Source organism: Talpa occidentalis, unplaced genomic scaffold (genome assembly GCF_014898055.3).
Source record: "Talpa occidentalis isolate TD23 unplaced genomic scaffold, MPIMG_talOcc4v2.1 talOcc4.2, whole genome shotgun sequence".
NCBI lineage: Eukaryota > Metazoa > Chordata > Mammalia > Eulipotyphla > Talpidae > Talpa > Talpa occidentalis.
Genome location: NW_023602073.1, coordinates 63,686,135 through 63,708,294, shown reverse-complemented (window position 1 = coordinate 63,708,294; position 22,160 = coordinate 63,686,135). Strand labels below are relative to the sequence as shown.

Genomic DNA, 22,160 nt, shown 5'->3' with positions numbered 1-22,160 from the left:
CTAAAAAGAAACTGTGAGTTTCCTTTGTTAAAGAGGTCCTTATAAGAGCTGCAAGGACCATTGAAAGATGGGAATCTGACTGTGATTCCAAACCAGCACTCACCAGATGATGTCCTGGGCTCTTGTGTCTAACTACATCCATTCCATTAAAAGTACTATCCTTTCTTCTGAACCTTTTCTCAAGATTTGTATTCAGGTTTTCTTTATTTTATGAATGCAGTATATATAGACAATAGGTTTTTTCCCTAATTAACCTTACTTGGCAACAACCCTACTTTTTTACCTCTAAAATTTTGGGGGAAATTTTATTGGTGTTTGAAATGTAAATTTCTGGAAACTGGGTTTGTGGGGAAAATGAATAATTTGGTTAGGCTGTTAGTTGTCTCTTAGTCCCTCTTCTGCCCCGACAGACTGGACCCTTCATCCCATTGAGTCATTCTGCAAATGTGAGCCCTTAGATGAGGGGCTGGGTAAGGACAGCAGTGGATCATAGCTCTGCCACAGCTTTTCTGTTTTTTAAAAAAGATTTATTTTATTTATTTATGCATACAAGAACTGGGGTGTAGACCAGAGGTGCAGGTGTGTGTGTGTGTGTGTGTGTGTGTGTGTGTGTGAGAGAGAGAGAGAGATAGAGAGAGGGGATTCACCAGAGACAGAGCGGGGAGCAGAACAGGTGGATCTACTGAAATACACTGCTGAGGGGAGCAGCGGGTGAGACCGGAGAGGTCTGCTGTGCCATATGTGGGTCAGCTCCCTGGCCAGGATCAAACTCAGGCCATAGCACTGAGACTTAACTCCTAGGCCATGGGTGCAGTTACTTTCAAGAGACAAATGGTCTCTAGACAATAGGACTAATTGCCACTGCCAGAAAATAAAGAAAGGTATATCAGTGAAGAAAGGCCCATTATCCTTGGATACTAAAAAGAAAAAAAAAGGCAAGAAGTCACTGAGTGGAGAGGGGGGCCTGGTCTGATTTCCTGGTGATTTTCCTTCTGTGTTGTCACCACTTCCAGCTGATGTCTCCAGCACTGTGGAAGCCTGAGTGGTCTCCTTTAGTTCTGCTCCCTTACCTGCCAAGCACCCTTCTTATGTCCCCCTTCTGCCCCTGGGGAAGGGCCCAGAGAGCCCTGGTAACCCTGTCCTGTCCACTTGGCAGCTGTGTCCCCCCACTGTCAGTTTATATTTGACTATTGGGGTGCACCATTGCTTACCGTGGGGGCTCAGTATTGGGGTTTCTCTCTGAATGTGCTGGCAGGTCACATTTTGGAGACTGAGAGACTAAGCAGGTAGGTACAGTGTCTGGTACCCTCACTGAGGTCCTGTCACCATGTGGCCTTGCAGCTCACCTCCCCAGGCATGGCCACGTCTCCACTGGTTTCTCCACTTCAGTCCCAGTAGTCTTTTTTTTTTTTTTTAAAGATTTATTTATTTATGCATACAAGAACTGTGTTACAGGCCAGAGGTGTGTGGGGTGAGAGAATTCACCAGAGACAGAGTGGGGAACAGAGCAGGCAGATTGACTGAAATTCACTGCTGAGGGGAGCAGCGGGCGAGAAAGGAGAGGTCTGCTGTGCCATGTGGGCATCTCCCTGGCCAGGGATCGAACTCGTGCTGCAGTGGCTGCGGATTGCTTCATAGGTTGCGCTTAACCCCTTGCGCCACCAGGGAGGCCCCAGTCCCAGTATTCTTGTGAAAAGGAATTCAACTAGTGGAGGAGAAAGCATTTGCTACAATGGTTAAGCATTATACACATGTAAACAGTGATCACCGTTTTCAGGTGGAATCCTGTGTGTGTACACTCTGGGAAAAGCATTTGTGCCAGGTGGGGCTCTTATCAGAATCAAATGTGGAAAATGCTGATTAAAATATACCTTGAAATGTTTGTGACATTTGATTATGGCGACCATGTTAAAATATAGTGATATATTAAAATTCAATTACTAAGCATAATTTTTGTAAGGAACCAGCTATGCTAATATGAAAATCTTATGTCTTTCCAGAGTTCCACTGCAGCAAATGTCAACTCTGATACTCTCTACAGAAGTGAAGTACAGAAATACCTAGGCTAGTGCTTAGTGTCAGCTAGGTGCTCCACCGATGGATCAGAAAAATATGGCACTAGTAGAAATTATTTTATCAGCAGTTTTTCTCTCTATCCTGCTTCTATGAACTCTGTTAACTGTACTGTAAATCTTGAAAAAAAAAATATGTGCCAGGTGAACTTCTCTCATTCTGTTGGAAGTCAAGACCTTTGGGGAATTGACGGTTAGGCTCAAGAGGTATAGCAAATTCACCCCACACCCAACCCCCTTTTCAGAGCTCAATTGATCAGTGCCAGGGTTTACCCAAAGGCAGAACTAAGATGGGAACTGAACCATGCTGTGGTTCAACACGTGGCTGCCCCTCTGTGACCCTGGTAAGTTGGGCTGTTGCGTGGTAAACCAGGGCACTTGGGACCCCTCATGGGGAGCCCTCTGCAGACAGCCGCTCAGTTTCTAGTGAAGCTCAGGGCCAATGTACACCATCACGTGGCTCATTATACACCCAGTGCAGGCTGTTTTTTCCGCTGGACCAGTGAGCGCAGGCAGCCCACAGCTGCTTGCTTGAGGGGAGGAAGTTAACTCCTGGTTAACTGGTTCTTACTTGTGCCGATACCCCCACCAGGGAGCCCTTGTGGGCTGCATGTGTGTTGATATCGCGCATCTGGAGTAGCTCAGGTGTTTCTTTTCAAGGTTATGGCCATGTTCTAAGTGACTTGGCTTTGCATTTATATTTAGAAATCATGGGGGAGCTAGAGGTGGGGGTGGGGGTGATGGTATCATATTAGCTGTGCTGATATTGTGCTAAAAGTTTGACATGTGTATCTCATTTAATTCTTACCGAAAGAAAAAAAAAATCCCTGTGTGGTAGATCCTATTTGCAGATGAGGAAATTGAAGAACAGAAGGCTTGCTTCATCTGTCCAAGACTGTACAGCTATTAGGAAGTGACAGACTAGGACATAAACCAGGCAGGAAGTGTAACTGCAGAGTTAGAGCTCTTCTTATAATTGTCATTTTTCCCATGCACACCTAACGCAGAGAGAGACTTCTCAGGGTCACACAGCTGGTATGAGGTGGATCTGAAGTCAAACCCAAGTCAGTCCAACTGTAGGGCTGATACTGGTAACCAGCATTCTATTCTACATCCATGGTAGCTTTTAATATTCAGCCGTAATATGTAATATGATTGTTTATATAGTACAGTATTCTATTACAGTTTATTATTCTAAGATTCCAGTTTCTTTAATGAATCCTCTGTTGGACATGTAGGTTGTTTCCATTTTTCTTTATTGTAAATAAATTTCAAGAGAGAAATGGTAGGAATGTTGTTTGGTTTATCCGTTTATTTGTTTGTATTAGAAGATTTAGAGCAGATGGGCTGAGCTCTCAGAGGCTACAAGAGTTAGAGGCTTTGAGTTGACTGCTTGAATGGAGAATGAAATTCTGATTAGGAATGGTGCCAGTGCAGAGAGAAGGAAAGAACAGACTCTGTGCTTTAACCCAGGGATTTGGCATTGCCTGCTGAGATTGAAAATTTGGCATGCATTTCAGAAATATCTGTAATTCCTACTTTGGATATTTTAGTGTTCTCTAGCTTTTTCTAGCCCAACATCTCGTTGGCATCGCCTGGACACATGTGGGTAAGGCTGGGCAGAGGGTGAGGCCATTTGCTTCCCCAGATTAGCCATGTGCAGCCATCTGGAGTCACACCATCTGTCCATCCAAGCCCCTTGTCCCTTTTGCCTCTTTCCAGCTCACTCTCCCTTTGAAGTTACCTCTTTTAGGTAACCAGAAGGTCAAAGTCAGAGGAGGTGAAAATCATGCCAGGTCACAGTCAGAGGAGTGGGCCTGCGAACACCATCTACAGGAGTGACCATACTGGCCTTCATTTGTTGAGTCCTCAGTAGGGTACTGAGCATCTCCCTGGCCTCAACTTTTATCCTCACAGCAATTTTACGGGATGGGCACCATTGCAAGCTCCATTTTACAGAGAAGGAAAAGGAGACTTCAGGAGGTTAAGAACTTGCCTGAGGCCACATATCCAGGGTCTGGTGGAGATGGGAGTGAGAGCCAGGGCTATCTAAAGTGCATGGCCACATCATGTTAACTTCCAATTCTACTTTGCGGCCTTCATAATGCATTATAAACAGAGGACACTCTAGTCTCGGGCCGAGGGCATGGAACTTCAGAATCAGTCAGGACACATTCAGTTACGTGCATATGTGTATAGTGCATAGGCTCACTTAGAGAGTATGGGGGCTGCAAAGCAGCCTGGTAGCATTTCTTTCCTACCTTATTGTTAAATTGTGGCAAATGAGGTAGAGCAAGATCAACTAACTTGGCAAAGGGAGGGATGATGGCCCAACCAGATTAGAACCAGGGTCTTCTGATGCCTGCTCTGTGGCTTCTTGAGAGGCAAATGGCTGTTTGCTCTGCGGGGAGCACCAGAACAAGAGCATGAGTCAGGAGGGCAGATTGAGGGGGGACAGGAGTAATTTGGTGCTGCTGGGCAATGCTGGGGTACAAGGGAGATATGGAACCATGGGGGTCTTCTAATGCTCCACTGCCTTCTCCAGCAGACACCTTAGCCCTAATTCTACTACACAGAAACATAGAGGAACATGGCAGGAAGGCAGCATAGTCTGGGGATCAAGAGATTGGGCTCTGACCTTACTCAGATATCCAGGCAAGTTCCTTCAGGATTCTGAGCTCTTTCTTTATCCACAAAATGGGGATGATCAATACTTGTTTCATGGGGCTGCCGTGAGAATTTAGTGAAAGAATGCTTGTAAAGGAACTGGCACAAGTTTGTGGAAGGAAGAGAAGAATCTTGGGGTTGTTTGAGTTGATGGGAAAAAAGAGAACACAGAACTGATAACCAAATACATGATTTCAACAAAAGGCCAAGTATTTCTTAATTTCGTCTGATTCATTATTTCTCACAGTCACAGTCTAAGGAGGGTGCTCATTTTAACTTTCTCCATGTGGAGATGGGTTGTACTGGTCGTGGGGACCATCTGTGTGACCTCTCTTTGGTGAAGAGTAAGAAATGAGTTAGAGCTACTTGGGCTCAGAGATAATACAGAATTGCTTTTTACTCCCTGTCTTGAAAAGGATGGAAGATAGAGAGGAAAGAAGATTGTTAACAGAAACTTGAAATCCAGATTCTTTCTAAAGTACATCTCAGCTTTGTGACCTCAAATGACCTCTCAACATCTCAATTGACTCTTTACCACAGGTTATTGAGATGACCACATAACAGCCACTTTGCATGAACTATTTTATTTCATCATCAGATAAACATGCCAGATATGACCATCCCATTTTAGATGGAGAAAACTGTGGTTCAGAGAAGTCAAGTAAGTTGTCTTAAGGTCACATAGCACACAACTCAGAAGTGACAGATCTGTGACTTAAAACCAGGTATGACACCAAAGTACTTTCCAGTATACCCCAGGTAGATTCTGTTTTTTTTTAGGTAAAACTTGTGCAATTTGGGGGTGCCCTCTTTAAGAAAAACAATACAGAATCACAAATATAAAGATACAAAAGTGAATGTATTTATTTAGAATTTGAAATGAAGTTACAATATGCTAGAAAAAAAATGAAAGATAAAATATCACAAAATCCTGAAAAATAACATAATGTGTGTTTTACCTGCTTGACAATCCTCTTTAATACCCTTATTTATACCTTATTTTCTTATATCTTATTAAATATTATTAAATATTTTCTTATTTTGGTTGCATATTCATATGACAATGGTCATGTAATATTTTCCATAAGAAAATAAAAAAGATTGGCATAAAGGGGGGAAGAAATAAAAAAGATAACCTAGTGTTCCACTAGTGTGACTCATTGGAAGTTAGTTATTTTTTTTTTTTAAAGATTTATTTATTTATTATACAAGCGCTGGGTACAGTCAGAAGTGCGGGAGGGTGAGAGAATTCACCAGAGCCAGAGCGGGGAACAGAACAGGCAGACTGATGAAACACACTGCTGAGGGGAGCAGCGGGCGCAGCAGGAGAGGTCTGCGTGCCATGTGGGACCCTCGCTGGCGGCCAGGGATCGAATCGGTGCTACAGAGGCTGCGGGCAGCTTTGCAGCCCAGCGCTCAACCGCTGCGCCACCAGGGGAGGCCCAGAAAGTTATTATTATTATTATTGATAGTTTAGAAAAGTTTTATCTCAGTGTCACAAGGCATTATTGGAAATGTCATAAATTTTAGGCTAGTTATGAAATTTGGGGAAACCTCCATCAAACATTCTTCATATAAGATTCATAAGATGGTTGGGGCATGACATGTTTTTCGGTACAGTGATTCACCTAAAATAGTCTTCGAGTGGGTGACACTTATCTTATTTGCTGTAGGCTACATGTTATCTCCCTTGACATCAGTATTTTTCGAATTAGCAAAGAATTCTAATCTTTTCCAGTACAGCTTCCCCTTTCCTACCACTTGAGATGGAATGAAGATTGGTTATGTTAATAAAGACTCATAATTTTAACTCTTTTCTCATAAATCTATGACCTTTTAAAGGGAATTCATTACAAAATACCAGATTCAAAAGCATTTGAAACTTTTGGATGATTTGGCCTAGAAAGGGGAAGGATGGAGGAAACAATCACCTTCAACCTTGGTGGGTATGGAGTCTTGCATTAGAATCACTAGGTGTATCAGGGATCCAGGGAGGGGCTGGGGTAGCTGCCAGTTAACAGGTCCTGTAAGTCACTTTGAGTAGATCGCCCTGAAGTGGATTCAAAGGATAATAGAGAAATCTATGATGAGAACAGCTGAAAAACACCTCCCCCTAAACTCACCAGAGTCCAGCACTTGCTATGGGAGCTGATTAGAAAAGCAGAATCTTAGGCCCCACACAGAACTGCTGAATCAAAATCTGCATTTTCACCAAGTCCCTGGTGATTCTGTGCAGGTGGTTGTCTGAAATGCCCTGAACTAGAGACCTAAGCAGGAACTTTATGATGTGCCCCACCCAGGCTTGGCAGTTGGGCTTCTTCCTCTCTGTGTCCTTAGCCTTGGGAACTGACCTCTCTTCTCTAGTCATCCACTGTGTTCATTCATTACATCTCTGTCTCTCCCCACATGCATGCATGGACACACACACACACACACACACACACACTGGACTTTGAACTCTGGAGAGCTGAGATCAATTCCTCTTGTATTTCCAGCCCCTCATGGTGTCTGACACACAGATGTCATTTATGGAACATCCCCGGTATGCCAAGAACTTCACCTCTCTTTCCCTCTTTGCTTATAGGCTGAAACAGACTCTCCATTTTATAGATGCTGAAACCGAGGCTCCATCACTTGCCAGGGGTCAGAAATGGTAGAGCTGGGAATCCAGGGATGTGTGATTCCAAAGTCTTCAGTAGGGGATCAGCAAAAGTTTGTTGAATCACATTTTTTTTTAAAAGATTTATTTATTTATGCATACAAGAGCTGGGGTACAGGCCAGAGATGCGAGGGGTGAGAGGATTCACCAGAGACAGAATGGGGAACAGAACAGGAAGATTGACTGAAGTATACTGCTGAGGGGAACAGTGGGCGAGTCAGGAGAGTTCTGCTGCACCATGTAGGTTGCTCCCTGGCTGGCCGGGAATTGAACTCATGCTGCAGAGGCTGCAAATTGCTTCATAGTACGGTGCTTAACCCCTTGCGCCACCAGGGAGGCCCCTGTTGAATCACATTTTGATTTGGTTATTTATTCAAGCTTTCATTAATGTTCTTTTTTTTTTGAGATTTATTTATGTATATAAGAACTGGGGTTGAGGCCAGAGGTGCGGGGGTGGGGGTAGGTAAGGGGATTCACCAGAGACAGAGTGGGAAGCAGAACAGGCAGATGGACCAAAGACACTGCTGAGGGGAACAGAGGGTGAGACAGGAGAAGTCTGCTGGGCCATTTGGGTCAGCTCCCTGGCCGGCCTGAGATCAAACTCGATGCTGCAGAGGCTGCATATAGCTTCACAGTGTTGTGCTTAACCCCTTGCGCCACCAGAGAGGCCCCTTAGTGTTCTTATTTATTCAATAAAGAGACTTAGGGGTAGATGAAGACGAGCAGTAGAGCTGCTTCTCCTTGGGGATCTCTTTGGAACAGGAGCTACCTGGTGTCAGCCTCCCAGGAGCAGGGAGCTGGGCTACCCAGGAGGCTCCCTGGTCTGTCCAGCTTGGTGGCTCTGCTGCCCTGGGAGCTGGGAGGTGATACTCCTCCACCACCCCTCCCCTTTCAAAATGTCCTCCATGACTCAGCAAAGAAACCATGGATCAGAAATCAGAGATGAGACCAAAAACAAACCAAAAAAAACCCTCAAAAATGTTTTCTTTTCTTGGAGGAATTTCCCTTTCATGTCACTCATTCCTCTGCCAGGGAATCCAGGAAGCCTTGGGTTTGTGGTCAGCTGTGACCCCCTATCTGGTTACTCTGGAACTCGCCCCTTCTATTCTGGACTCCTTCCCAGGCCTGGGGACAGCACAGAGTCTTTTCCTTCCCCAGTCTCTAATTGCAGGACCTGCCCATCCCCAGTTTCTTGATATTGTGTTCAATCATTATGATGGAGGACAAGAATAGAAAGAGGACCTCCCCGATGGTGCAGCGGTTGAGCGCTGGGTTGCGAAGCTGCCCGCAGCCTCTGCAATGCCGGTTCGATCCCTGGCTGCTGGGTGAGGGTCCCACATGGCGTGCAGACCTCTCCTGCTGCCCTCTGCTCCCCTCAGCAGTGTACTTCGTTGGTCTGCCTGTTCTGTTCCCTGCTCTGACTCTGGTGAATTCTCTCGCGCTTCTGACTGTACCCAGTGCTTGTATAAATAAATCTTTAAAAAAAAAAAAAAAAGAATAGAAAGAAATTACACCCTGATCCTGGACCCAGATTATCTGGGTTCAAATGCTGTCTCTACCTTTTAGCTGTGTGACCTTGGGCAAATCATTTCTCTGGTCAGGACCTCCGTTCCTTCTCTGTAAAGTAGGGATAACAATAAATTTGAAGATTAAAATAATTCATTTATCTCGCATATTTAGAACAATGTCTGACACAAAGTAATTGCTCTATAACAGCTGTTCTTATTATTAATTATTTTTTAATATCTGGAGGAGAAATGCTTAACTTCTTTCAGTTGTTCTGGTCACACCCCAGAATTTGTGTGAATTCTCAATTATTCATGCTGTAGGGAGCATAAGAGGGCAACTGCAAATGAGTGAATAAATTAATAAATTAGGAAGCTTTGGCTTGCCCTCTGAAAATGAGATTATTGTAATGGATGAAGAGGCGTGACTCAATAGATTGTTGATTTGGGAATGACCACATTCATTCTAGCAAGGGAGTAGCCCTCTGAGAATTTCCAAAGATGGGGTAAACAGATTCCTTACTATGGGGTAGTTTACTGATTGATCAATTTAGTATAAAGATAACACAGGCAACAGGGGAAGCAAGAGGAACTCCAGAACTAGAGGGGGACTTGTGATTCTCAGCCTTGGATGCGTTTTAGAATTACCTGGGCATAAACATTCATAACATACTGTGAACCTCACACCTAGATATTCTGATTTCCAGGTCTAACAAGCTGACCAGGTGACCAGGAATGAAGCCAAGCAGTAAACGGAGACACCGTAATTTCAACAGCACATACTTTAACCTGGACATCATAGGTATGTTTCCCTCACCTTTGTAACCATCCCTCCGAGGCAGCTTATTTTACCCCCATTTTATAGGTAAAAACACTGAGGTTTAAGTAATTTGGGCCAGGTCACACAGCAGAGCCTGTATTTTATCTAGGTGGGAGTCTAAAGAACTAAAGGACTAAAGTATTTGCCACACAGCAGGAGGTGGGCCTGGAAGAAACTTCCCAGAATTGAAATTAAGGTTGCAAACTATAAAATTGATCCATTATAGGTCTGCGCAAAGATATGCAAAACTGATTTAAAGAGTCACAAAGGCTCCTGGAGTGGAGGAAGGCTTGACCTTAACCCTTGCCCTCTATTAACATATCTAAAGAAGAAATGTGTCAGTGGGGGTGGGAGGGTACTTGGGTCTGTTAGTGAGAGGCTCACTGGGATGAGGGAGGGGTCCTGGCCCCTTTGGACCCCTGACAGCATTATGGTTTAGCCTCAACTCTTCCCCTCGCTTCTGTTCTCTCCCGACCTCTTTGGCCTAATGGGACTCCTCTTTAACACTTACCCCTTAAATATATGTGTTCTTTATGTTCCACTATCCCCATATTGCCAGTTTGGGGCTCCAAGTCTATGCCCAAGACTTAGGTGCCTACTCCAGAAATCCATACTTGGGGCTCAGATGGATAAAGAGAGGGTGTCATAAGACCTGACAGGACTTCACATCCCAGCTGGTCCCCTTTTTGGCTGTTAGAAGTCACTTTATGTTATTTTTAGACTCAGTTCTTTCCCTGTGAGTGGGATAATGATTACCTTAAATGATTGTTGAGAGGATGAAAATAGACAATAGGTATTCTAAACATACACATTTATAGTAAGAACTCTGGATGGCTCCTATTATGTCAGCCTGGCGTAGGACATCACTTGTATTGTCCATGGACACTTCAAAAGCAACATGTCGGCCTCCCCGGTGGCGCAGCGGTTGAGCGCTGGGTTGCAAAGCTGCCCGCGGCCTCTGCAGTGCCAGTTCAATCCCCGGCTGCTCCCCGGCCACCAGAGGAGGGTCCCATATGGCGCGCAGACCTCTCCTGCCGCCCGCTGCTCCCCTCAGCAGTGTACTTCGGTCCTTCTGCCTGTTCTGCTCCCCACTCTGGCTCTGGTGAATTCTCTCACCCTCCCGCGCTTCTGACTGTACCCAGTGCATGTATAAACAAACAAACAAACAAACAAACAAACAAACAAACAAATAAATAAAACATGCCTCTATTAAAAAAAAAAAAAAAAGCAACATGTGAAATAGAGAACTCTTTCCCCTAAATCTGTGCTTCCACTTAGATTCCTAATCAGAGGTAACAGAAACCCTTTCCATCCAATTGCCCAAGTCAGATTCCCTTCAGCCTTCCCAGAATACCCCTCCACCACCATCCAGATGCCGCTGATACCCAGCCAGCCCATCTTCTGCATTTCTTCCATTGTCTCAACTGCCCTTGGAATTTCTCACTAGATCATCCCAAAAATCTCTTACCTAATCTCTATACTTACTCCTTCCCAAACTTCACATGTTTATGCCCTCAGGTTCTGGCCCCATTAAAACACTTTCACACATGTCTGTTGCCTTTGAGCACAGGCCCTTGGTGATCTACTTGCAGCCACCAAACCCTTCATGATCTGCTCTCCCTGCCTGTCCAGCCCCCGTTCCTGCCACCACCCTCTCTACCTGCCTGAACCACATACTAAATCTGCCAGATTTATACATGCACAATGACACAAGGATTGGAGCAGGTATCCTCTCTCAAGGCTTCTGTCTTTCCAATAAGACACCGGAACCCCATGAGCCTCAACTCTTGGGCATCTCTGGGTTCCAGGTACGTGGCAGGCTCTCAGTTGGAGGCCCTCCTAATAGGATTACCTCATATTGATGTAGTTTTTGGAGTTAATGGGTTTGGAGTGCAGGGTCCTTGGGTTCATTCTGGGAAGGTTTTTACCAGAACTCCGCTTTCAGCAGCACACAGTGAGTTTCCCAGGCGAAAACCTGTTAAACTCCCAAAACTACATCAATGTGGACCAGTAGTGTGGGACTAGCACCACTCTAACTGCTTTGCATCCTCACAACACTATGGAGGAGGTGTGCTTCATTCCTAATTCCACTGTATTTATTGAACATCCTCTCTGGCCAAGCCCTGATCCAGGCTCTAGGGACATGGCAGGGTCAGGAGGATGGGAAAGGCTAGAAGGTGGGGTGAGGGGGGTCTCTCTTTTATCTAGGAAGGTCAGGCACTAAAAGGTGAAAACTGAGCAGAAACCTGAGGGAAGAGGGGATGGAAGATGTGTGGGTTTCTAGGAAGAGTACTCCAGGCAGAGGGAATGGCCAGGACAGAGATTATTAGCCCCATTTGGCAGATAAGGACACTCAGAGTCTGGAAATCATCTCTAGTCACAGAGTTGGGTTTCAAGCCTAAGTTCTGTACCTCTTGACTTACTGTTAGCCATGACTCTCCACTGTCTTTTGGGCCACCGTGGGGTCTTTGATAAGGGGTCTGTGTTCGTCATGAGGCACTCTGGTTGCGGTGTTCTTCCTGTGGCAAGAGAACATGGGCCTATTGGTCATTGGCTTGTGATTCAGATTCACTTGGTGGCTCTGTTTTTGTTTTGTGGATCTGTTTTTGTGGCCTTTATTGGAGACAGCTTGTGTCTACTTCCTAGGCAGCCTCAAAAGCACACTTCTTCTGCAAAGCTGGGGGCCAGATCCTGAAATATTATGACTTGGATAAAGCAAATCCCCTGATACTGGTCAGTAGTCAGAATGGTGTCTGTGGGCTATCACGGTATCTCACTCCACACCGCTCTTCAAACTTCAGCCAGGAGAACTGAGGTGAGCTTTGCAGAGTGGTATTTTGATATTTCAGCTGGCCTTAAAGGAGGTGGGCGGGGCGGAATATGCAGAAAGGTGGGGATGGGGTGTGTTTAGGCAGAAAGAAGCATATGAATGGAACAGAAGCATCAATGCCAGACCATTCAGTGGAGTAGAAGGGGGTGGAAGAGTGTTGGGGGAGGGGAGATAAGTCTGGAGAGAGAATTTTGGGTAGATCATGGGAGCCTTTTTTTTTTTGTAATGGCAAACTATCCATTTTGGATAAGTGGTCTGGATTTTATCCTGTCTACATAGGGGTCTTAAGATTTTAAGAAGCAAGGAAACTCATGTACATTGCTGAAGATTCTAGAATGCTTGGGCAGTAGCCGGGAGCATAGACAGAGTGATTGGAGTGAGAAGAGATGACTGAGCCAGTCCAGGTGTTAGATGGGAGCCCCTCAGCACTGGCTAAAGGGACCAGCTTCTAGCCATTTTGAAAATGGAGGTGACAGATTCTGCTTACAGGTTTGTATGGGAACTTAGAGCAGTGGTTGAGAAAGAATGCCCGCATTTTTAGCTTGGGTGACTCAGTGGAACAGTGTAACATAAAAGAGGAGGAACAGGTTTTGAGTATCTTGTGCTAAGGCATCTGTGTAACATCCAGGTGGGGAAGTTTGGGATGGAGGTCAGAGTTGGGGATATGTGAAAGTTGAGGCTGAAAAACTCTAAGGTGTGCTTAAGAAGAGAAAGCAAGAGCTTTAGCTTAAATCCTGGAAGAAGCTCCCAGTTTTAGAGGTCTTTGGAGGAAGAGGAGGCAGGGAAAGAACTGTGGAGTATTTTGATTACGGAGGGTATTGCTGCCTATTTGTCACTCCTCAGCATCTGATGATAGGCAATGAAACCACATCTCATGGGGTGCACGCAGGTGACCTAGTTGGGGGTTATACTCTCCGAGGCCCTCAGATGTCAGGGGTGCTCTGGTCAGTCTGGGCTAGTTTACATGGCCGTGGGTGGGCTGTCTTCTTCCTCCACACACGACCAAGGAGCAGGGACTCTGGTGTCTCTCATGTTATTCTCCAGTCTAGGGCTTTGCACACAGTGGGGTAAGAACACTAACTAGTGAGGTGATTGAATGACAGAGCAGAATGGGTGGCAGTGGTCAACTTGGTCCACTGCTTCTCCTTGACTCCCTTCCTAACATCTGTCTCAATTTATGGAATATGTATAATTTACTCTCTGAATTTTAGTTGCTTCAGGCTTGCTCCATTCATTGGTCTCTTCCTCCCTCCCTCCTTCTCAATTCTGGTATCAGAATTTTACCTGTGTAAATACTAAAAGTTGAGAACTTTCAACATGGGGGTGGGGGTGGGGGTTGCGGGTGCTCCCAGTACTGTCATGCATTATCTAACATAACTAGCCTCTGGGCTAGGCATTACTATCCTGTTTTGTAGATAAGAAATAAGGTCACTTTTGCCAGGTTACACAGCAAGTAAGTGGTAGAGTTATAGAGGTGGGGTTTGTCAACTCAAAAGCCTCCTTGCTCTCCATCAATCATATTAAGGCCTCCCTACGTAGAAAATAACATATAATTTATTATTCAAACTGGAATGCTTTAAAGATGATTCTTTTTTTTTTTTATAGAGGCATGTTTTATTTATTTGTTTGTTTGTTTGTTTTGTTTTGTTTATACATGCACTGGGTATAGTCAGAAGCGCGGGAGGGTGAGAGAATTCACCAGAGCCAGAGCGGGGAGCAGAGCAGGCAGAAGGACCGAAGTACACTGCTGAGGGGAGCAGCGGGCGGCAGGAGAGGTCTGCGCGCCATGTGGGACCCTCCTCCAGTGGCCGGGGAGCAACCGGGGATCGAACCCGCGCTGCAGAGGCCGCGGGCAGCTTCGCAACCCAGCGCTCAACCGCTGCGCCACCGGGGAGGCCCCAAACTGGAATGCTTTAAAAAAATTTAATTGAGATATGGTTTTCATCCCATAGAATTTACTTGTACAAAATGCACTTTTCAATGGTTTTAGTATATTTACTGACTTGTGCAATCACCAGAATATAATTTTAGGACAGTCCCATCATCCCCAAAAGAAACACAGTAACCATTAATAGTCACTCCCCTTTACCACTACCACCCCAGCCCTAGGAACCAATAATCCATTTTCTGTCAGTATATTTGCCTACTGCAAGCAATTCATATAAATGGAAACACACTATCTGTGGTCTTTTGCGGTTGACTCTCACCTACTATGTTGTTTTAGGGGTCATGCACGTTGAAGCATGCTTTATGCCTGAATGATACTCTGTGTATGAATGTGTCACAGAATATTCATTTTTTTTTTATACAAGAACTGGGGTACAGGACAGAGGCATGGGAAGGTGAGAGAATTCACCAGAGAGAGAACGGGGAGCAGAACAGGCAGACGATCGAAATCATTGCTGAGGGGAGCTGTGGGCAAGACAGGAGAGGTCTGCCTCGCCATGTGGGTATCTCCCTAGCTGGCCAGGAATCGAAACCGTGCTGCAGAGGCTGTGGACAGCTTCATAGGTTGTCTTAACCCGCTCCACCACCGGGGAGGCCCTGAATATTCATTTGTTCATATGTTGATAGGCTGGGTCATGGGGTAACTGTGTTTAACATTTTGAGGAACTGCCAGACTATTTTCCAAAATGGCTGCACCATTTTATATTCCTGTAGATGGCAGTTGAAGGTCCCAACTTTTTCACATCCTCACCAACACTTGTTCCAAACAGGGGCGCTTTAAGAGTGAAAGGTGAATCATTAATAATTGTATCAGGACAACTGGCATGAACTGGAATATTTTCTTACCCTACTCATATACCAAAAAACTACAAGATTCAATTCCTGATTTTAGGGAACTTTCTGGTCACATGATGAGTCAGAGCCTGAGAACCTACATACGCGAATTAATTAAAGAATCAAGTAATGGTAAATTACTAAGATGGAAAGCAAAGCACATTTTATTCCCCCTTCACCCCGCCCCCAAAGATTGTATTCACTTTAAAAGAATTGTCTTATTTGTGTTAGTATTGCCTATGGCCTGGGAATATCTTGGTGTTTGATAGGATCTCCATAAGGATAATGTGAAATAATTGGATGAATGTGAGAATAAGTGATACAAACTCTCCTAGATAGGAATGTAAAAAGAAATGAGTTCACTGGCAAGGGTTTGTGAGTTTAGGGAAGTATGGGTCTTTTCTAAAAGTGAATTTTTTTGTTCAATGTTGTAACAGCATTAACAACAATGTTTTAATTTTCTTTTTAAATTTTTTTCTCAAATTTTATTAACTTGTTTACATAACCACGTAACTTTAGGGGTACTTTTGTGTACCTGCTTCACTGAGGGGCTAGGGGAGTGAATACTAATGACATTTATTTTATTTTTTTAAAATTTATTTATTTATGCATACAAGAGCTGGGGTACAGGCCACAAGTGTGGGGAGGGGGTGAGAGGATTCACCAGAGACAGAGTGTGAAACAGAACAGGCAGATTGACTGAAATACACTGCTGAGGGGAGCAGCAGGCGAGTCAGGAGAGGTGTGCTGCGCCATGTGGATCACCTCCATGGCTGGGGATTAGCTTCATAGGGTACATCTTAACTCCTTGTGCCAACAGGAGTTAAGTTTAATGACAATTTAAAAGGAAAAAGTAAATAAGCTATAATTAGAGGAATCAAACTGGGTTTTATAAGTATGAATGACCCAACCAACAGCAGGGAAATTGCCTGAGCACAGAATCTGGAATCAAAGCACCCATCTTTATGCCGAGTACCTCCTGCAGCAGCTTAACCAAATTTGGGGATAAAAAGATGTTGTACCTCCCCTCAAGAATTTCCACCTTTCGGGGAAAGGGGTGGCAGAATTTACTCTTAGGAAACAATGAGAAACATTTAAAACAACTATTAACTCGCTGTGTGCCCAAGTCAGCTCCCCTCACTATGTCATGATCCTTTTGGCTCTAAATTTCCCAGATCTTTCTGCCCAGCAACCCTGGAAGCTTCGTGGAATTGGTCAGCCAGGAGCTAGGCCTGGAAGGAAGGAGCTAGATGTGGAGAAAGAAGCAGGATGCCAGTGGTGGGTGATAAGGCCTTGAGGTGGGCTGGAGTGCTCAGGCTGAGATAAAATTGGATTGGGTGGCCAGGGCCTCTTGAAGGAGAACTTTAAAAGTCAGGCTGGTTGACTTTTAAATTTGACCTGATAAGCAGGTCCTTGGACTAAAGATGAAAGGAGTGTGTGTGAGAGATTAATCTGATGGCTCTGAGCCATTGATCTGGATCTATCTGGAAGCGATGTGTAGACGGAGAGTCTCTAAAAGAGGCTTTTGCAATAGTAATGTCCCCAGCCTTTGAAAAAGAATTTGAAACTCCTTCCTCCAGTCCTATGATCCACATAGCTTCTGTGGAGTTCAGTTTGCCTTAACCATTAGTAATCTAAACCACTATTTTTTTTTTAAAGATTTATTTACGCATATAAGAGGTGGGGTGTAGGCCAGAGGTTCAGGGCTGAGAGAATTCACCAGAGACAGAGTAGGGAGCAGAACAGGCAGATGTACTGAAATGCACTGCTGAGGGGAGTAGTGGGCGAGTCAGGAGAGGTCTGCTGCCCCATGTGGGTTGCTCCTTGGCTGGCAGGGGATGGAATTTGTTCTGCAGTGGCTGACGATAGCTAGCTTCATAGCGCCGTCTTTAACCCCTGCACCATCAGGGAGGCCCTTACCTGGTGCTTTTTAACTCATATATGATCTCATCTTTCTTTAGCACCTCCTCTAAGCAGTTTGGGCTTCTATTACCCTCTTTTATAGATAAACAGGTTGTCAGAGTTGGGGTACTTGCCCTGTTCTAAGCTTGCAGTTGGCACAAAGCCAGGTCCTAGTGTTAGGGGGAAATGATGTCCTGACACTAGGACTCAAAATTCAAGGTCCTCAGATTCAAAGTTCTGCTTTCATAACTCTTCCATGAACTCCCCCAACAACCTGTCATTTACATACCACCCTCACAACTGCCACATCCATGGCCCCACATCCACTGCCACATCCATGACCCCGTATTATTGTCTACTTAGTATTTTTAAAATCCACAGTTTTCATTGAATATACTTACTTTATTTTTTTTTTAAGATTTATTTTTTTATGTATACAAGAACTGGGGTGTAAGCCAGAGGTGCGGGGGGTGAGAGGACCCACCAGAGACAGAGTGGGGAACAGAACAGACTGACTGAAATACACTGTTGAGGGGAGCAGCAGGAGAGACAAGAGAGGTCTGCTGCACCTTGTGGGTTGCTTCCTGGCCGGGGATCAAACTCGTGCTGCAGAGGCTTCAGATAGCTTCACAGTGCTGTTCTTAACCACTTGAGCCACCAGGGAGGCCCAAATATACTTACTTTACTAGGAAACGTGATAAAGTCCCAGGTTTTGGAATACACATACAGCTTTAAAATCAGCACAAATAGCACAAAAATGTTAACAAATATTTACTCGGGCTTAGAGCTCACTCTGGGTCACCTGACTAGGTTCCAATCCCAGCTTTGCCAATCACCTATGCACTCATCATTGTCCCCACCCCACCTGCAAACTCCACACTGGAACTTTGTCTGATAGGCTAGTTCTGGCTATCACAATGGGTTGTGCCCTCCCCCAGGAATGCTGGAGGTGTTGGGTAATTAATTCTGCACCTTCTCCATCCCAGCAGCCCTCAACCCCAGGCTGGCTAGGAGAGTGGTAGACCACACTTTCTGACCCTCTTCGAAGTGACTCCTAGGCTGGCACTTTTCTTTGTCTCAGAGTTCTTCAGCAAGACTGAGCTCCATTTCCTCACAGTGGTAATTTGCCCAATTGTACTCTTTCTGGCTTCCTTCCCTTCCTGTCTCATTTCCCCCTTCCCTTTTGGGTACTTCCTAGAATCACCTCCCAAGTAAATTACTTCACTTGAAACCTTGTCTCAGAGTTAGCTTCTGGGAGCCCAAATTGAGGTATTGGGTGCACCTAACTGCTTCCTGTCTCTCTGTTCCCACCTGTAATATGAAGTTAATAACAGCACTTATACCTCAAAGAGCAAATGTGGTAAAGCTCTGAGTGCCTGTCTAAGAGAAAATGCTTTAGCAAGTGTAATCTGTTATTAGTATAACTGCCTAAAATCTTCCGGTGTGCTACCGTGCTAGTTGCCCTGCGTCTAAGGCATCCACTCTCTGCCTGAACTTCTCTAGATTTCCCATTCTTGCCTCTTTCTCTCCCCCACTTATTCTCTGAGTTCCTACAGTCCCACTTCTTCCACTATAGGCTGTCTCATGAAATCGAGAAGTCCAGGACTACCAACCCCTACCACCCCCAATACAGCCCTTTCTTCCCTCACACAGAAACCACCTGCTGACCTCCAGTTTTAATGGCATGTTAGGGCTTCTCCATGATGCAAGACCCTCAGAATCATCCACTTTAAACTGGAAGCTCTTAAAATGAAGGTGCCTCATTTCTGAATTGTGTCAGGGCATGTCCTGGAACATCCCAAAGTCGGCCTCTTACTGGGGCAGGAAAGCAACTATGGATCATTAGTGATCACAGCTCCTTTACAGAGCACTTACTGTCAGCCTGGCACTATTGTAGGTGCTTTTTTCCACATTAATCTTGCCACCACCCTAGGAGGGAAGTGCTATTACTAGCTCCATTTTGCAAATGAAAAGTCTGGCCAGAGATCACACAGCTGGCAAATGGCAGAGTCAGGTATCATAAACCTCCCGAGGCTCTCAATCACTATATCGATGCTGGTGCTATATCATGCCTAGAATAAACTCCTTTTACTGGGTGGTTTACTGTAGCAGGTAATCCATCCACATCCAAGCCAAGGTGCTCACTTCACCCTTAGCTGTGGACAGGAATTTCAAATAGAATAACAAGATAGGAAAGCCTCATTTCTTCCAGAATATAGCAAGCCAGAAAAAGAGTAAATAAATGCTTGTATTCTAATTTTATGATAAGGAAAGACTCAGCAGATTCAAGCCTGCACCTGAGGTTTCTTTTTACAGCAACTTATGTGCTAGAGATTGCAGATTGTTCCCTGTCCCTCAGATTCAGTCCACAGAGTATTATGTGTGCCTTGGGAACATTCATTACCATGGTGCAGTAAGAGACTGGCACTAAGCAGTACCTCCTGGCTTGGGTGGGACCTGTACACTCCCTAGTGCCCAACCCCACCCTCTTCCGCTCCCTTACTACAAATGTGTTGCCATTTGTCACGTGGATTGAGCTCATGTTTTTCTTACATTCATTGGGTTTCATTCATTCACAAACTATTTTTTGAACACCTGTGAACCAGGCACCGTCCTGTTTTGCTGGAATAAAGAGGGAACGGACAGATTATAAACATGTAAGTAAAGTAAGAAGATGTAAGTAAAGTATATAGTATGTTAGTAATCAGTGGCAAGCAGAAAAATAAAGCAGTGAAAGGGCCTAGGAAGAATCAGGGGTGGGGTTGGAGGGCCAGGAGAGGCTATGTAAGGAATGTGACTTAAGTTAAAACCCAAGAGAAATGAGGGAGTGGGTCATGTGGATATCCGGGGGCAGAACATTCCAGGCAGATGGAACAGCAAATACAAAGTGAACAGGTATGTCTGGTATGTTCCAGGAACAACAAGGAGACCAGTGTGGCCAGAGCAGAGTGAATGTGAAAGTGTAGTGGGAAAATGATTGTATGTGTGTGTGTGTGTGGTGGGGCGTGTAAATTATATATAGAGTCTCATGGGCATCGTGAGGACACTGGCGATCACAATGAATAAATGGAGAGCCTTGGAGGGCTGCTGTGTTCAGACCACTTTGCAGGGGGCAGGGGTGGACTAGGGACACCTGATAGGAGGCTATCTCTATAATTCAGGTGAAAGAGGATGCAACTTAGAATAGGTGGTACCTAGTGGAAATAAAGAAAGGAAAAGAGTTAGAGATGTATTTGGACATAGACGTATTTTGGATCAGAAATGGCTAGTAGGTTTGGATAAAGGAGACTGGTAAGGACAAGAAAGAAGGCCTCCCTGCTGGTGCAAGGAGGTCCTTGCAGCCACTGCAGCACCAGTTCGATCCCTGGCCAGGGAGCTAACCCACATGGTGCAGCAGACCTCTCCTGTCTTACCCACTGCTCCCCTCAGCAGTGTATTTCAGTCAATCTGCCTGTTCTGTGCCCCACTCTGTCTTTGGTGAATCCTCTTAGTCCCCCTCCCCTGTGCCTCTAGCCTACACCTCAGCTCTTGTGTGCATAAATAAAATAAATTTAAAAAAAGACAACAAGAACTGAATCTGGACCAGGAAACCAAGATTCTGGCGATTTTTTTTTTTTTTTTGCATACAAGAGCTGAGGTACAGGCCAGAGATGCAGGGGATGAGAGAATTCACCAGAGACAGAGTGGGGAACAGAACAGGCAGACTGACTGAAATACACTGCTGAAGGGAGCAGCGGGTGCATCAGGAGAGATCTGCTGCGCCATGTGGGTTGTTCCCTGGCCGGCAGGGAATCAAACTCATGTTGCAGAGCCTGCAGATTGCTTCATTGTGTGGTGCTTAACCCCTTGTGCCACCAGGGAGGCCCCCTGGAGATATTTTTTGAGAGTAGCACGTCTATTCTCTGCTGATTGATAGAGGTGGAATTTGAGAGAGAGGAGTCAAGAATGACAGCAAGTGCTTTGACTGTGGCAATTGAAAGGCTGGAGTTGCCATTTTCTGATACTGGGAAGTCTGTGGTAGAAGCACATTTGTTGGGGAGATCAGGATCTCAGTTTTGGAGAGGTTGAGCTGAAAGGTGCCAATTGCTTACCCACATGGAGAAGACAGCCTCCGTTGTAAAGCAAAAACAGCAGTTCAGCTCAGGTGCCAGTTCCAACTGGGTTGTGCTGCCTGCAGCACTATGTTGAGACTTTGAAGACCCATCCAAGCCCAGTGGGAAATAACTTCTTGATCAATAGTGGTGAAGCCTGTCTGGGGAGCTGCAGAGTAAATAAATGGTGAATTCGGGATATAAGACTTTCCATTGTAAAGTAGAAAGAAAATTGGAAAAAAATCTATTTGTATGTATTTTTGTCTGATCCTTTTAATATTTCTTAGTATGTTCTATACAGTACAAAATAGAGTAGCAGGAACAGACATAGTTTAAACATTAAGTTTTCTACATGTAATATATAGGAAGAGCATGCTCGAACAGTTTTTACTAAGTAATGGACAAGCATTGCTGATTTGAAATACAGTGCAAGTATAACTGATGCTCAAAGTAGTGGCTTGGAATAGCCCAAAGTGTCTCCTGAATCCTTGAATGAAAAACAAAATGATGGGCCTCTCTGGTTGTGCAAAGGGTTAAATCTCAGCACTGTGAAGCTATGGCCAGCCACTGCAGTCAGCCCCTGCAGCAGGAATTCAATCCCTGGCCAGGGAGCTAACCCACATGGCACAGCAGACCTCTTCAGTCTTACCCACTGCACCCCTTAGCAGTGTATTTCAGTAGAGCCACCTATTCTGCTCCCCACTCTGTCTCTGGTGAATCCTCTTACTCCCCCACCCCCAATCTCTGGCCTATATCCTAGCTCTTATATGCATAAATAAATAAAATAAATCTTTCAAAAAAAAGAAAAACAAAATGATGTTCTCTTTGGCTTA

General features: G+C 44.9%; 1 protein-coding gene across 3 annotated transcripts in view; it reads left to right on the top strand.

Annotated features, from left to right (window-relative positions):
• The window catches only part of CCND3 (cyclin D3), an 87,403-nt gene that overhangs the window by 49,886 nt on the left and 15,357 nt on the right, over positions 1–22,160 (top strand). For 2 of the 3 annotated variants that reach the window (XM_054698786.1, XM_054698785.1), the window contains exon 2: positions 9,611–9,705. In XM_054698786.1, coding sequence (XP_054554761.1) covers positions 9,639–9,705 — 67 coding nt within the window. In that variant the 5' untranslated portion in view covers positions 9,611–9,638. Of the gene's footprint in view, positions 1–9,610; positions 9,706–22,160 lie in introns of those variants that run through there. The other variant, XM_054698787.1, reaches the window with a different exon arrangement.